We start from the raw sequence: 16,848 nt of genomic DNA, 5'->3' as shown, positions 1-16,848 counted from the left end.
GCTTAAGCTTTAGCACTTCCCAAATTTCACTAGACGGCAAACTGTTCCCCTGGAGGCCCTGAACTTCTGAAAATATCAAAGACTGCCAAACCGCTTGCTTTCTGCGGCGGCAGCTTCGATGGCGAATAAATCAGCGCAAGGAACGGCATAATTAGCAATCGATTCAGTTTCTCTCTCCTGTCTCCTTGCTCTTGCCAAGCAACAGGCAAAATAATTTGGTTTCTTGCAGCTGGCTTTTTGCAGCCGAGGGAAGGGGAAATGGCTGCATCAAGCAAGGTTTGGAGAAGGGGGAAGAGCGAGCATTCAGCAGCACATTTCATCTTTAGATTTATTTATTTTTTAGCTTTAGATTTTCCCCAAGCTCACGACCCCCTTGCACACAGAAACACATCTGCCAGGAAACAGAATGTACAAACACCTGTCAGTCATTTTTTTTTCCTCCCCTGCAGTTTGTTTCTCAGTTGCACCTGAAATTATAAAACCAACGCTTGCCTGTGCGTTTGGGGCACGGAGAGGGAGAGGATTCGTCCAGTGGTTTGTTGATCCTTTCCAATTGTTGGGGTGGGTGTTTTTGTTCTGCTTTGAGAGAAAGAAAACAGGCATGGGAGGGTGTGTTTTTTCCCCCTGTATTATTCAATCCCCACTTTGGCTTTGCTTTGACCTGACTGATCGGTGGTTACTTAACTAGGAAAGACCAGTTTGATGGATAAAATTCTGTTCGGAAGGGAACATATCCGGTTGGCCGGCTTGTTCTCCTCGGGACCCAGCTGATGAGCAGGATCAGAAAAGTTCAAGAGGGAGTAGATGACTTCTCTAGGAGACAAAGGTTCACCCCAAATTGAGCTTGTACGGCAGCGTTGTCCTGTGCAACGGCTGAATGTTGGCAAGGTTTGAAATGTTATCTTGCGGGTTAAGTGATGAGCGATCTGCGGTCCTCAGAGCACAAGGTTCTTCTAGATGTCTTTTTATACAAAACAGGACTCCGGAATGGATTCTAGATTTGTTGTTATCCTGGAACTGATCTAACGAACAATCAGGTCTTTTCAGATGCAACCAACTGAAGGACACTGTGATCTACACAAACATCACACGGTCCCATTCTAGTCCAGCCACGAGGAAGAAATGGGATATCACGGGATCCCATCCAGCTTGTAAATTCGCTTCTTTTTTTGGCCATGTATGCATTCAAACTAGACTGTGATGTTTCTGGGTCATATATGTGTGTGTGTACGTGGGTATATGCATAATGGTACTTTTTTTGGGGGGGGAAGAGCTGAATGCAAGGAAATTTCATTTTAATGTATGCTGATTAGTGTACATTTAAAGTGACAATAGTTTTTATTCTACTCTCCTCTCCTCTCCATTATCTTCAAGTCTAAATGCCTGAAATATCTTCCCTTTGAAGATAAATTTGGCCATTTCTGTTGACCCTTCTATAAGGCCTTGAAGATTGGCTGTGCTCACATCCAGGCCGCAAGATGGAGTCTGTCTTTTGGTAGTGTTAAATGTTGGACTGATTTTTATGATTTTCCCCAGTTGCTGATCAGGGGTAGGCAACCTTGGCTCTTTTATGACTCGTGGACTTCAACTCCCAGAATTCCTGAGCCATCATGGCTCAGCTTGGAAACCTCTCCCTTTCCCCTCAGCTTGGCTGGCTCAGGAATTCTGGGAGTTGAAATCCACGAGTCATAAAAGAGCCAAGGTTGCCTACCCCTGCTTTAGATCAATCACTAGGAGATGGTGAGTTCTAGCCCTTCCTTGGGCACAAATGCTAGCTGGGTCTCTTTGGGCCACTCGCCAAAGAAACAGCGAGTTCTAATCTTGCTTTAGGCATGAGAGCTGATTGGACAACTTTAGGCCAGTCCTTCTCTGTCAGCCCAACCAACCTCAGAGGGTTGTTGTTGTGGGGAAAATAAGACGAAGGGGTATTAAATATCTTTTTGTTGTCTTATTTCTCAAATCAAGGCTGTGTGTGTGTGTGTGTAATGTTTTTGTAGATTCTCACGGGTGCAGGTATGTAGGTCTTGGTGTATTTGGGTCATTTCCCGTGTAGGATTGAAGGTGTCTTGGCGACGTTTCAGTGAGGTCACACTCGTCATCTTCAGGCTGGTGCAAAGCTCGCACAAGCATGAAGCCGAAGACACCAGCCTGAAGATGACGAGTGTGACCTCGCCAAAACGTCGCCAAGACACCTTCAATCCTACACGGGAAATGACCCGAATACACCAAGACCTACATACATACATGTGTGTATATGTATATATATATATATGTATGTGTAAATTACTAACAAAGAATTAAAGGGAAACTGGGATGCATTTCTGACTCCTTAGTCGTCATCAGCCGACTAAGGAGTCAGAAATGCATCCCAGTTTCCCTTTAATTCTTTGTTAGTAATTTACACAAATATATGAATTGTCCGGTGTGACTACTGCCTGTTCGATAGCCTTCAAGATAGGCTGAAAACAGGAAATAAAGATTTGCCCCATGTTTGGGGCCTAGCAAGGTAATCTAAATAGTTAACATTTGAAACATATATATGTACATATATATATGTGTGTGTATATGTGTATACATATATATGTATATATGCGCCTGTCTATATCTATATCTATCTATATCTATCTATCTGCCTGTCTTTTCTCTTCATCAACACAGCAGATGTAGCACTGGAATAGACGACTTTCTAAGGATGCCTAAAACAGAACGATGTGTTGCATAGGGAGATGAAGGTGTTGCTAACTTTCTCAGGATGTTCTTTGCTGAAAGGTTGCAAATAAAATCTATCTGCAGGACCCAGAAGGGAACTGCAGGCTGGTAGGTGCAAACCCGCCTTGCCTTGGCCAAGTGTGAAGACAAAACACTCCCTTTTGATCCGGCTCTTAAGTCTCTGCCCAAAAGCTCCAGTGCTTCAAATGAAGTCGTTAATCAGGGGCCTTCCACTCTTCTCTCCTGGGAATATTGCATCCACGCTGCCTTAATCCCTTTAAATCCGCCCTGCCCATCTTTCCCCCCCTCCTCCTTGGCCCTCGCCCCGTCCTTCAGCGTCACCCTCTGAATAGCAGCTCATTCCCCCCCCCATAGAAATCCCACAGCCGAAAGGATGGTTTTAAAAGAAAATAATATTTTTTTTCCCATGGTTGTGTGTTTAATTTATATAAAAACCGTCACTTTTAACATTTGACTGTACAAAGCAATTAAAAACAGGAGGAAGAGCGTCCCACAGCAGCGGACTTTTAGTGTTTTGATCTCGGATGACATTCTTGGAACGTTCATAAAATCAGGTACGAACAAACCCAGATCGGATCAGCAAGCGTGCTGGAGAAAGGCACCTCTCGCAAAAATCTGACTTTTTTTTTAAACGCACCGGGAAAAGGAGGGGGGGGGGAATCTGCAGAGGTGAGGTTGAAACAATCCTCAAGTGATTCAAGAAGAAAAATTAAGAAGAGGAGATCGGATGCTGACCTTCCATCTGCAGCATCTTTCGAACTTTCCGGACGGGGAAGCAGCCGTGCCTACCTCTCGGGATCAAAGGAAGACCGCGGGGAGTGCTAAGTGCCAAGCCGCTCGGGAGAGGAAGATTCCCTGTAATTCTTCAAAAGAAAACCACACACAATGCGCATTCTCGGGCTGTTTTAGCAAGGAGCTATTTTAAAACCCAGGGTGGAAAGATGGCTGCCTCCTGCATCACCTGTTCCCCAGGGCCCTCCAGAATGCCAGGCCTTTGAGCCAGCGATTGTGTCCTGCTCCATTTGGAGCAGGCGGCAACAGGTGGCCAGGGCCAGGCGGACATACCCCACAAATCTCCCGGCTTCTGCGGTCCCTGCCCTCGGCTTGGCACTCGCTTTCTTCACAGGCCAGGAAGAGGCCGCCGGAGGCTTGATTCCCCCCCCCGCCCTTGACCCGTCCCCACCACCTGGCTTCAGCTGGTCCGAGCGCTGGGACTCGCTCGGTCCCGGGTGCCAAGTGATCTCCGAGCAGCCGAGGGAGGCATGGGGTGTGCCAAGCAGGTTGTCGGAAAAATTTTCCGGAACAAAACGGGCGATCAGCCGTGCCCTCGGGCACCGAACAGCATCATGCAGCCCATTCTGTCCGTGGCACAGTGAAGGGCCAATTCCTCTGTCTGGTGGCTGCAGAGAAGCCATGGGGATTGGAGGAGAGGTGGGTATTGGGTTGGGTCAGGGGTAGGGAACCTTGGCTCTTTTATGACTCGTGGACTTCAACTCCCAGAATTCCTGAGCCAGCTTGGCTGGCTCAGGAATTCTGGGAGTTGAAGTCCACGAGTCATAAAAGAGCCAAGGTTCCCTACCCCTGGGGTTGGGTGAACTAGCTAAAAAGCCCCCCGGAGGACCCCTTGCCCTGGTGCCATCAAAATTCAAGTGCTGCCTGGCTGTCGTCGCTTTTCCTTTTTTCCTATTGAGTTCTTTCCACGTCGACCCAGGTTAGAAGGCCTTTAGAAACGGTTTTAAAGACTTGTGGACTTCAACTCCCAGAATTCCTCAGCCATCATGCCTGGCGGGGGAGCGCTTGGGAGTTTGAAGCCCACAAGTCTTAACATTGCCAAGGTTGGAGAGCCCCTTGCTTTAGAAGACCGTCTAGCCCACCTTAGAGGTTCGGCAGAGGAAACAGCTGGGCTGGTTTGATGAGACATAAAACCAGCCCAAGCCAACCTCTGGCCAGAGGGCACCAGAAACAGCCCAGAAGCCAGACACACACACACACACACACACACACACACGGAAAGTTGCAACTTGGTTTGAAGGAAGACTCTGCCGTGGAACTCCTAGAGGACAACACTGAAGGGAGCGGCTTAATGGACAGACACGTGGTCGATTAGGGGGTTTTAGGCCGCCTGAAGCTTGGGGGGGGTGTCTGAGGCACCTCCTTCCGATGTCCCTTCCAGCTTTCAAGGAATTTACACCTATGCCTGTTCTTGGGGGGGGGGAACTCCCACCACCCCAGGGCTTCTTGGCAACAAGACGGAGCTTGGAGAACAATTGAGTTCCTCAAGTGCTAAGGTCATCCCGGAGTCTTCTCCAAACAGACCTGGGTCACAACCCCAGCAGGTTGGAAGACCATCAGTGCAAGCGGCAGTTAGTTGACCAAGCCAATGCCAAAGCATTTCAAATATTTCTGCATGGCCTCAAAGATTTTGCGCCGAGGTGGTTAAATCAGGAACTCTGGGTGGTAACCTTGCCCACCACCTCCCAACTATGCTTAGCCACAGGATCGCAAGGCGGGAGAACGTTGCTTGTCCCCTCCCGACCACGATCTTTTTCTGACTGGTGAATTCTGATATATCTGACCCTTTTGCCTTCCTTTTCTTGAAGGCAGGGAGGGCTCCAGCCGTGATCTGCCGCTAAACAATTCCAGATGTGGACGGCATTAGGACACCCCCCCCCTCTGGCCCCCACAAGCAGGTAATCCCATTTGAGCCTCACTTTTTGCTGTCTGTCTGAGCTGTGCACTTGCTACCAGGAATGTCTGGAAAACTTCAATTATTATTTTTTTAAAAAAGGCAAGGCAAGGCAAATCTTCCCTCTTTCTTCATCTATTAATCTTCCATCTATTCTTTCCTAGAAAAAAAAAGGAAGAAAGCTAGCTAGCTCAAGGCTCCTAACAACTCTCCAGAGGGTTAGATCATTTCACCTCCTGACCCCTGCTGGCCCGCCCCCCCCCAATCCCTCTGACTTCAATTAGCCCCAGAATTCAAGGCTCAGCGCCCGCTATTTACAACACATTTCCCTTCCCTCCCTGGCCTTGGCTTAAAAAAACAGACTGGAGGTGCAAGAGTTTGGGGTGGGGTGGGGGACAGCAGGCAGATTTCACATCGTGAGCTAATTTCTTTATAAATAAAGCCGAAAGACATCCAGTGGCCTGCTTTTTCAGGAGCCCCAGGCAACCATAGTCTTCGTCAGGCCAAAGCGGGACTTTGTCTGGGTCACGGCGGTCCAACCGGGGTCCCATTCATGTGGGGTTTCCTTTCATCACGTAGCACCGGCAATCCCCCTTGGAAAAACCAAGGATTAAAGTGGCAGCACGCCGCCCTCCATTATCAACCCCCCAAAAAACCCTTTCCCACCCCCCCCCAAAAAAAACCCATAAGAAGGGGGGGGGGGAAATCATGCCCTGGAGGCTGCTTGTCCTTCTCCTGTCGGAGAAGGAGAAGACCTATTGCATTCTGGGAAAGCTAGTGTGGTGCTGCGCCCTTGTCTTTTCCTTTCGCCTGGGGTCCCCGCCACACCGAGCCGGTTCTTTGCAAACCCGTGGCCGATGCGGTGGGCGTGCGGCCGTCGAGGTGACAGAGGAACGGGTGACGTGCGTGTCGACATCGATACATCGGCAAGCAGGTGCGGGTGCATGCGGTGGGAGGAGAGCCCCCCCTCCCGGGGGTGCACCCCCCCTCCGCTAAGAGATCTTGCAGTTGTTCCGCGAGCAGTTCTGCGGCGGGCTCTGGGGCGGGCGGATGGACTTGGAGCGCTTCAGGCTGTTGCCTTTGCTCCCGCTGCCCCCTCCGCTGCTCGCCAGGGAGTAGGAGCGGCCGTGCATCATGACGGCGTTCATGCCGTTGGCCATGGAGAAGGATTTCAGGTGGCTCTTGATGGTGACCGGAAGAGGCAGCTTATCGATCAGGTGGACTGGCGTGCAGGAGACGATGGCCCGACAACAGAGGTCTTGGAGGCTGAACACTGGAAAGGGGCGGGGAGGCGGAAAAAGGAGGAGAGAAAATGGAGAACAGTCTCATTCTGAAAGGCTGAACACAAGGAGTCAAGAAGAGAGTCTAGGACAGTCTGGTGGTTAAGGCAACCAGGCTAGAAACCAGACGACTGGGAATTCTAGTCCTACTTTAGCCATGAAAGCCAGCTGGGTGACTTTGGACCTATCACCAGGAGATGGTGAGTTCTAGTCCCACCTTAGGCATGAAAGCCAGCTGGGTGACTTTGAACCAATCATTAGGAGATCGTGAGTTCTAGTCCCACCTTAGGCATGAAAGCAGGCTGGGTGACTTTGAGCCAATCACCAGGAGATTGTGAGTTCTAGCCCCACCCTAGGCATGAAAGCAAGCTGGGTGACTGAACCAATCACCAGGAGATGGTGAGTTCTAGTCCCACCTTAGGCATGAAAGCAGGCTGGGTGACTTTGAGCCAATCACCAGGAGATTGTGAGTTCTAGTCCCGCTTTAGCCCTGAAAGACAGCTGGGTGACTTTGGACCAATCACCAGGAGACTGGGAGTTCTACTCCCACCTTAGGCATGAAAGCCGACTTGATGACCTTGGGCCAGTCACTCTGTCTCAGCCCAATTCACTTTGCAGGGTTGCTGTGGCGAAAACAGGAGGAGGAAGAAGCCTCTGGAGAGGACCATTAAAATGGCTTCCCTGGCTGGAGATTGTGAGAGGACCAGCCTAGTTTAGAGGTGTCACGTATGTGAGAATGACCTTAAGGGACGGGGGGGGAGGGAGAGGGGCATTAGGGAAGGACCAGGTAAGAGAAGGGGGAGCCCTCCATGGCATATTAGTCAGAGGAAGAAAGCTAGGAGGGACCCGGCCTAATTTAGCATATGTTGGGAGATTTGTACTATTGGACTTGCAAGGTTCTGTTAGTTTAGCCTCATAATAAAGTAGAATTAGCTCATCCCGTCTTGTTCCCTGCCCGGTTGACTTGGGAGGGTGACAAGAAGTGAGCAAGACATGAGGTGGGAGGACAGCCCGAGCAGAACGTAGTCCAACTGGACAAGCTCTGGCAACCTCGAGCAAACAACTCTGACCTCAGACCTCTTCTCAACAGCTGGACTGGGCTCTACAAGCAGAAGAGGCCCATAACCAGGAGAAATGAAGACCTTGCATTTTCTGGTTCACTCAATGAGCTCAAGGGTCTGTTTCATGAAGCTGGCCTCCCCCTTGAGAGATGGGATGTGTGCCCTGGGGCAGACGTTAAAAGGACGGTTTCTGAGCAGGCTTTATGCCAACATCGAATGCATCATCCCCAAACAAATCTAAAGGAGATCAACTGAAGCCAAATTACTACTAGTGGAGTAGAGATAAATTCACTTCCTTCCCTTCCTCCTCTTCTATGCCCCCTGGACATCCACGTTCCTGGATTTACACCTGAGCGGCCAACCCACAGCCACTGTCCTGTTCCCCACTCTTCAATGCGTACTTTGGCCTACGGGCCTCAGAACGGAGGACAGGAGAGAACTTTGCAACCTCCCGAAAAACGGAGGTGCTTTTGCGAATAATAGACTTTCCGTGGACAAGAAATCCGTGTCCAGCCCAGACATTAGGCACTGCCACCTTCTGGTCAAAAGATGAGCTGCACCTTATAAGAAGACAAGCAAGCTAATATTAATATTAAGCTAGCTTGCCAAAGGAACTTTGGCAAAAACGTAAGATGGTCAAAAGGATCACCAAGGCCCAACCGTTCTATGGCTTTAGTTATTTATTAATCAAATCTTATTAGTCACAATTCTTCTTTGCTGTGGGGCCTGCCTTTATGGAACATCCTTCCTCCCTGAAATTAGATTAGCTTCATTTCTTTTGATATTCCGGAAGGACCTCAAGAGACGGTTATGATGTCAGGCCTGGGGCAGCAAAGGGAGATGTTCTTAGGAGTTTCCACTGCTGAGCTGGCTATTTTGATGCCCTCTTTGTTTAGGCACATCTCTTGTTTTTATAATATTTACTGAATACTTGAGTGTGTGTCTCGGGGTCTGCTGTCTCCTAGCTGTTAGCCAACTAAGTGACTCTTGAAATATGAAAATCGACTGTCAGACCGCAACTGTGTATCACACTAAATAGTATTTACTGTTAATGTGATTTCTGTATTTATTTATTTTTTATATCCGTGCTTTCGGCTTTAACCGTGTTTTCTGCGTGCCTTTGGTGAGATGGGAACTACAAACGTTTAATTAAGGAACAAGTAGGTAGCTAGCTAGTTAAATGGCTTTAATCTCTTGGAATAATTTGAAATCTCACAGGATGGCTCTTTTCACAAAGGATGCTATCCTTCACAGCAGTCTCCCAATTCAGTTCTTTATGTATGAAGGATTAAGAATTTGTTAAGCCAGTTTCTGCAGCTAAGTGAAAGGGTCAACTTTGCTCCAAGGACATATGGGAAGGACACATGACCTATAAGGCGAAGACACAGTTTCGAATACACAATTTGCTACCAACAGAAGAGAATATTTGCAACTTAGGGCTGAACTGTGGGGTCCCTGGTGCTGAGCTAGGTATTTTTCTTGCGGACGTTTCCTGACCCAACTAGGTAACGTCATCAGTGCTTAGAAAGGAGTCAGGTTTGCTCTCTGTTTGTAGACAAGCGACTTGCCCTGTGTACAACACTCCCAGTGACTTAATGGAGGACTTTGATAGAAATAAGATTTAGAAATGGAACTTGTGAAAGATTGTAGGATAATTAAGATCTAATAATGGTGGATATTTGGGGATGGTATTTACAGTAGATCTTAAAAATTAGTATGTATGTATTTAAATTGTTAAGGGACGTGGTGGCTCAGTGGGTTAGGACGTTGAGCTTGTCGATCAGAAGGTCGGCAGTTTGGCGGGTCGAATCCCGAGTGCCGCGTAGCAGAGTGAGCGCCTGTTACTCGTCCCAGCTTCTGCCAACCTAGCAGTTCGAAAGCACGTAAAAATGCAAGTAGAAAAATAGGGACCACTACGGTGGGAAGGTAACAGTGTTCCGTGCGCCTTTGGCGTCTAGTCATGCCGGCCACATGACCACGGAGGTGTCCTCGGACAAGCGCCGGATCTTCGGCTTTGAAACGGAGATGAGCACCGGCCCCTAGAGTCAGAAACGACTAGCACGCATGTGCGGGGGAACCTTTACCTTTACCTTATTTAAATTGTTAAGTCTAAATCGTGAAGATGTGGTTGTGATGATGCAATGTATTATTATGTATGGTTGAACTGTAAAAGATTACCATTTTAAAAGTTAACGTAATTTAGTGGAATATGTAAGATCTTTAAGAAAAAGATATTTATAATTAATAGCTATAGTAGAATTTTTGGTACTGTTATATTGGAAGAAGGTTGATTTGTTTATTATAGAAGAATGGATTTTGAAAGTTTTGAATTAGATAGAAATGGTAGAATTTGGAATATGTGAAGCATATTTGTAATGGAGATATATTATGATGTTTAAGGAGAGTTAAAGCGCGACTGGATTTAAAGTGTAATTATAGTTAGTTAGTATATTTTAGATTAAGATTGTGAAAATAATACCCTGTATTCTGCTTTGGGAAGTCGGGGGGGGGCTGGGGGAGGTAGGGGTATTGGGTGGGTTAGGGGTGGGGGGAGTTATGTTCAAAAATGTACTTTAAAACTTTTTAATAATAATAATAAAAAAAACCACACTCCCAGCGACAATGACAGGGGCAAGCCAGCCACTTGGATATAAACAGAGAGAAAACTCCGCTCTCTTCTTGCCGTGCTGATTCGAGCTAGTTGGTTAATGAAATGTCTGCAACCTGCGCAGAGAGGGAGGGAAATAGGCTTGCTCACCTCTGTTGGGCCTCCAGATCTTCTCCATGCCATGCCTCATCAGCACAATGCGGGACAACTCGGTGAAGGACTCAATCACATTGAAGTTGCACAAGGGACTGACTTCGAAGAAGGTCATGCAATTCTTCTCTGCGTAGGATCGGGCCTGCTCCGTGGGCACCTGCCGCTTGAAGGCCAGGTGAAGGCGGTTGCCAACCAAGATCCGGGGCACGCCAGGGGCATGCTTTAAGAAGACACAGAATAAAGTTATGGACCTGGGCGCTCATGTGCCATCCAAGCTTCCGTCTTGAGCACTCTCGTTTGGCAGTCTACTGTACCCGTCCAAGCAGCTCTCTGCAATTTTCATTAAACTTTCCAGTTTGAGAGCCTTGGTGGAGCAGTGGGCTAATGCCTCCTTAAGTAACACCAGCTGCCTGCAATTAGTGCAGGTTCGAGTCCCACCAGGCTCAAGGTTGACTCAGCCTTCCATCCTTCCGAGGTAGGTAAAATGAGGACCCAGATTGTTGGGGGCAATTAAGCTGACTTTGTAATAATGCCGCTTGGGGGGGGGGGGGCGAAAGCCCTAATAAGCAGGCATATACATAGAATGAAGGCTATTGCTAAGCACATTTGATTTGTGCTTAGATTGTAAGCCGCCCTGAGTCTTTGGAGAAGGGCGGGATATAAATGGGATTAAAATTAAATAAATAAATAAATAAATAAATAAATAAATAAATAAATAAATAAATAAACTTCCTAGCTTAATGGAAAGAAGCAGTAGGGCTGACACAATAGCAGGGTTTCCGATATTTGAAGGGCTGCCACAAGCTATTCTCCAAAGCGCCCGAAGGCAGGACAAGAAGCAACGGATGGAAAGTAATCAAGGAGAGAAGCAACCTAGAACTAAGGAGGAATTTCCAGACCGGGAGAAGAATTAATCAGTGGAACAGCTTGCCACAAGAGGTTGTGGATGCTCCCAACACTGGAAGTTTTCAAGGAGAGACTGGGCAACCATTTGTCTGAAATGACAGAGGGTTTCCTGCCTGAGCAGGGGGCTGGACTAGATGACCTCCAAAGTTATTCTCTTATTCCTGAGAACAATTAATCAGTGGAAGGCTTGCCTCCAGAAGTGCTGGGGCTCCATCACTGGATGGAGGTTTTCAAAAATCGACTGGACAGCCGTTTTTCTTGAATGGTAGAGGGTCTCCTGTTTGAAGCGGAGGCTGGACTCTATAAGGTCCCTTCCAACTCTTGTTATTTTGTTAACTTTAATTGAATACATGTCTTAAAATTCTGGGTCCCACTGCTTCGCTATTAATGTGGGTTCCTGTGCATTGTTTTATTACTTTATTTTACGTATTTAGTTATTACCTTCTTGGGACAATTCCACCTGTCTTTTTGTAAAAAAAAAAAAAGGGACGGGGTGGACTGGAAAAAACTTCAGACAATATTCAGTGCGCCAATTTAAGAAGAGCACACTGGGTGGTGCCCGGAGCTTAATGTGCTGCTGGATTTGTTTGGAAAGAAAGAAAGAAAGAAAGAAAGAAAGAAAGAAAGAAAGAAAGAAAGAAAGAAAGAAAGAAAGAAAGAAAGAAAGAAAGAAAGAAAGAAAGAAAGAAAGAAAGAAAGTCCAGCCACCTTTTGGAAACCACCTTTGGGGTGATCATTTGCCCCTACAAAAAGATACGGATACAGTTAACGGGACGGGCGTCAACCGGTTTAGCTTTTCATTTTTTACTTCTCCCGTGCCTTTCTTTTCCTTTCCTTAGCTCTCTGTTTCTTACTCTTTTTTTTTTTACAATTTGCATAAGGTTGCTGACCTCGACATGGAATGGCGTGAGCGTACCAAGGTAAGGTCAGCTTTACTGCATTTAAAAGTATTCAAACCCCACCCCGCCACCCCGGGTCGTAATGGCAGCCCCGTATAAACTCTGTCTTGCTCACCTCGTCGATTTCCTTGATCCATCGGTCTATGCCATCAAAAGACCAGCGATTGGTGATGTCGTACACCAAGAGGATGCCCTGGGTGGAACAAAACACTCCAGTTAGTTCGTTGATCAAATTTATACGGCTGCCCACCTCACGGGAAGTGAGTCTGGGTGGCCTACAGCAGTGGGCCCCCAACCTCTGGGGCACCAGGGACTGATTCCGTGGAGAGACATTGTTTTCACATGCTGCCTGCATCCCACAGATGGGGCTACACTTGTTTGCGTGGCCTGGTCTCTGGCATGCCTCAAAGTGCCGGTCCACGGCCCGAGGAGTGGTGACCCCTGGACTACAGGATGACTTTCTCGTTAAAGGACTGCGGAGATATTTTTTTTTTTTTTTGCAAAAACGCCACTTTCTTATCACATCAAAGCATTACACAGCTACAGAGCTTCCTGGAACATTGCTGGAAGCAAGAGGGAATGGATTGGGAGCCCCCCCCCTAAATTCTGCCTACTGAAAAAATTATTTTATTTATAGTCCAAAACTAGTAAATACATCAAATACTACAGGATTAGATGGCTGAAACAGTGACATGAGGAAGGCATGTAATGACTTCCAGACGCCAAAGCGACAGGTAGAAATTTTGCAAGCTTCTTGGCGGGATCTGGTAATTGATTTATTTTATTTTTATTTATTTTAATCCCATTTATATCCCGCCCTTCTCCGAAGACTCAGGGCGGCTTACAATTTAAGCACAAACCAATGTGCTTAGCAATAGCCTTCATTCTATGTATATGCCTGCTTATTAGGGCTTTCGCCCCCCCCAAGCGGCATTATTACAAAGTCAGCTTATTGCCCCCAACAATCTGGGTCCTCATTTTACCTACCTCGGAAGGATGGAAGGCTCAGTCAACCTTGAGCCTGGTGGGACTCGAACCTGCACTAATTGCAGGCAGCTGGTGTTACTTAAGGAGGCATTAGCCCACTGCTCCACCAAGGCTCTTATGTTTTTTAATTGTTTTGTTTTATAATTTTAGAACTGTAATCCGCCTAGAGTCCCTTGGCCAAGTTGGACAGCTATGAGAAACTGAATCAATCGATAAAATGAACAAACCTAGTAATTTAACCTGCAGGGGGTCTGCCCTGCCAAATGGCGTTGTGTCAAAACGTTTTTGCCTTAAGGGCAGGGATAAAAAGGTAAAGGTAAAGGTTCCCCCGCACATACGTGCTAGTCGTTTCCAACTCTAGGGGCCGGTGCTCATCTCCATTTCAAAGCTGAAGAGCCAGCGCTTGTCTGAGGACGTCTCCGTGGTCATGTGGCCGGCATGACTAGACGCCAAAGGCGCACGGAACGCTGTTACCTTCCCACCATAGTGGTCCCTATTTTTCTACTTGCATTTTTACGTGCTTTTGAACTGCTAGGTTGGCAGAAGCTGGGACGAGTAACAGGAGCTCACTCTGCTACGCGGCACTCGCGATTCGACCCGCCAAACTGCCGACCTTCTGATCGACAAGCTCAGCGTCCTAACCCACTGCGTCTCTTTTAAGGGCAGGGATAGAGACTGTCATTTCCCTGTCATGGGACAGAGGCAGTTTCTTTTAGGGGCTACGCGGGGGAAACGAACTGTTTACTGCAAAAAGCCGGCTTTTCGTTTGGCTCATTCATAAAGCATTTCCTAGCGGATATTTTGCAGAGGAAGAGGAGGAAAATCCAATCGTTTTGAGCTGAAAAATCGGAGGTATGGGAGTTCCCCCTGGGACCTACTCTGTCTCCTGGTTACAAGTCACAACTATTCTGTGGATTCCTGAGATTTGTCAATATGGGTGTGAAACTTGTTACCGTGAGTGGGGGGAGAAGACTACTTAATGAAAGAAGAAGAAATTAAAATATTTCAGAAAACCACTGCCACGTGCTCACGACAATCCCTGACTTGATCCTTCAAGTCTTCCAAAGGTGCCTCCATCATCGCTGTAATTGAATTAAATGCCTCCAGCTTGCTCTTTCCTTCTACCTTTCCCGAGGTTACGAACTTTTCAGTATTATGTGGCTTTGCTGAATAAACAATTATTATGTGCAACCAAGTTCTTAGCAAGCGCCATCGCTGGATCTTCTCCAGGAGGACCTGTCTCTAATTTGGTCCTTCAGGTCTTCTAATGGTGCCCCCATGCTGCTGGTCCTCCTCTTCTAATCTTTCCTTCCACCTTTTCCAGATTTTTTTTTTACCATGACTGATTTTTGTGCCATTAAGTTGTTCTCGGCTCCTGGTGACCGCCTAGGTAAATTTTCTCTATGTTGGTCTCTCCCTAACTTGGTCCTTTAGCTCTTTCAAAGGTGCCCCATCATCTGAGTCCTTCCACCTTGCTGCTGGTCACCTTCTCCTTCCTTCTACCTTTCCCAAGATGTAACCGCTGGGTATTTTATGGCTTTCCCAGATAGAAATGTATAACGTGCTACCAACTCAGTTTCTTAGCAAGCACCATCGCTGTATCTTCTCCGGGAGGATATGTCCCTACTTTGGTCCTTCAGGTCTTCTAATGGTGCCCACCATAACTGAGTCTCTCCGCCATGCTGCTGGTCCTCTTCTAATCTTTCCTTCCACCTTTCCCAGAATTGCAGCCTTCTCCAGACAGCTGGGTGTGCAAAGGAAGATATTTTGAATGTTGAACGTTGTGCCTCAAGTGTGAACCCTGGCTTGATTTGCTCTAGGACCCATTTGTTCGTTTTCTTGGCTAACCATGTTACACCACTCCTGCGCGAGCTGCATTGGCTTCCGGTTGCCCTCCAGGTGCGATTCAAGGTGCTGGTAATAACCTTTAAAGCCCTGCATGGCTTAGGCCCAGGGTACTTGCGAGACCACCTGCTGCCATTATCATCCTCCCATCGCCCGGTTCGCTCCCACAGAGTCGGCCTCCTCAGGGTTCCATCAGCCAGGCAATGCCGGCTGGCGACCCCCAGGGGGAAAGCCCCCAGGGGGAGAGCCTTCTCTGTGGGCGCACCAACCCTCTGGAATGAGTTGCCTCCGGAGCTGTGGACGGCCCCTGACCTTCGGTCCTTCCGCCGTGACCTGAAGACGTGGTTGTTCCAACAAGCGGGCCTGGACTGACTACGATTTTTAATTAGGCTTTTACTGGGTTAAATTGTTTTGTAATTTTGTATTTATTGTTTAATTCTCTTTTAAATTTTTTACTCTTATGTTTTTTAATTTTTATTGTTGTGAGCCGCCCTGAGTCCTCAGGGAGAAGGGCGGCATATAAATTTAATAAAATGAAATGAATAACCGTGGTCTTCTCAGGAGTCTTCTGCAACCCCAACACTGGAAAACGTCAACACTCTTTCTCTCCTGCTTCTTCAAAGTCCATTCATTCCAACGCAGCCCTCAAGATTACATCACAATTAGAAACAGGAGGTCAAAACACTCAAGAGGGCACAAAGTTATCTCTTCTACCCTGAGCTGAAGCATTTTGAGGATCTGAGAGGGAGCTGGGTGATTTAGAAATGGTAAAGATAAATAAAATAAAAATTGTCCAGAAAGAGCCGTCTGCCTTTTCTCACTCTTTTCCGTAAAATCACAGGTATCAAGAAGCTCTTAAGCAGGGATTCCAAGAAGCCTTTTCCTTCAAGCTCTTGTCTATTTCTGAGGAAAAATAGCAGTAGGATTTAATGTTGCTAGTGGGACTCACCTGGGCTCCCCTGGAGTAGGACCGGAAAATAGTACAGAATCTGCCTTGGCCAGATGTGTCCCTGGAATAGAGAGAGAAAGAGGGGGGGGGGATCAGAAGCAGAGAAGCTTTGAAAGGTTTCCTCACCCCACGACAGGACGCGTGAGACAGGTGCACAGCTTGTACATTTGGTTGCGCGCTGGCTAACACTAGAACATATTCACTTGAACATTTATTTTCCGCTTCTAAGGGTCGGTAAGACATATTTTTTGGCCGAGGGTGGGGTGGGGAGTTCTTAAGTAGGAGGGTCCCTCACTGCTCTCTGAGCTTGGCTGTTTTCCTGCAGACGTTTCATGACCCTAACTAGGTAACAGCATCAGTGCTAGAAGGGAATTGGGGGTGAGGAGGAGGAGGAGGAGGGGGAGGAGGAGGAGGAAGAGGAGGAGAATGATTATGGGGTCCTTGGTGCTCTCTGAGCTTGGCTGTTTTCTTGCAGATGTTTCATGACCCTAACTAGGTAACAGCATCAGTGCTAGAAGGGAATTGGGGTGAGGAGGAGGAGGAGGATTATGGGGTCCTTGGTGCTCTCTGAGCTTGGCTGTTTTCCTGCAGACATTTCATGACCCTAACTAGGTAACATCATCAATGCTATTAAGGGACTGGGGTTTGCTCTCAGTTTATATTCTAGAGGCTTGCCCTGTCAAAGTTGGTGGGGGTGGTCCTGGGGGACTCTGGCAGCAGAATCAAGCTAACAGCAAATGGCCC

At 47.5% G+C, this 16,848-nt stretch overlaps 1 protein-coding gene across 1 annotated transcript in view; it reads right to left on the bottom strand.

Annotated features, from left to right (window-relative positions):
• Positions 1–3,125: 3,125 nt before the first annotated feature.
• The window catches only part of RAB40C (RAB40C, member RAS oncogene family), a 49,498-nt gene continuing 35,775 nt past the window's right edge, over positions 3,126–16,848 (bottom strand). Inside the window, exons 4-7 of the mRNA XM_083372856.1 lie at positions 16,105–16,165; positions 12,439–12,516; positions 10,516–10,738; positions 3,126–6,689 (exon numbers count right to left, since the gene is read on the bottom strand). Of these exons, the coding sequence (XP_083228982.1) occupies positions 6,409–6,689; positions 10,516–10,738; positions 12,439–12,516; positions 16,105–16,165 (643 nt within the window). The 3' untranslated portion in view covers positions 3,126–6,408. The remainder of the gene's footprint in view (positions 6,690–10,515; positions 10,739–12,438; positions 12,517–16,104; positions 16,166–16,848) is intronic.

The sequence above is a fragment of the Vipera ursinii genome (genome assembly GCF_947247035.1).
Source record: "Vipera ursinii genome assembly, chromosome: 13".
NCBI lineage: Eukaryota > Metazoa > Chordata > Lepidosauria > Squamata > Viperidae > Vipera > Vipera ursinii.
The sequence above is the reverse complement of the archived record's forward strand: the minus strand, read 5'-3'. Positions and strand labels throughout refer to the sequence as shown.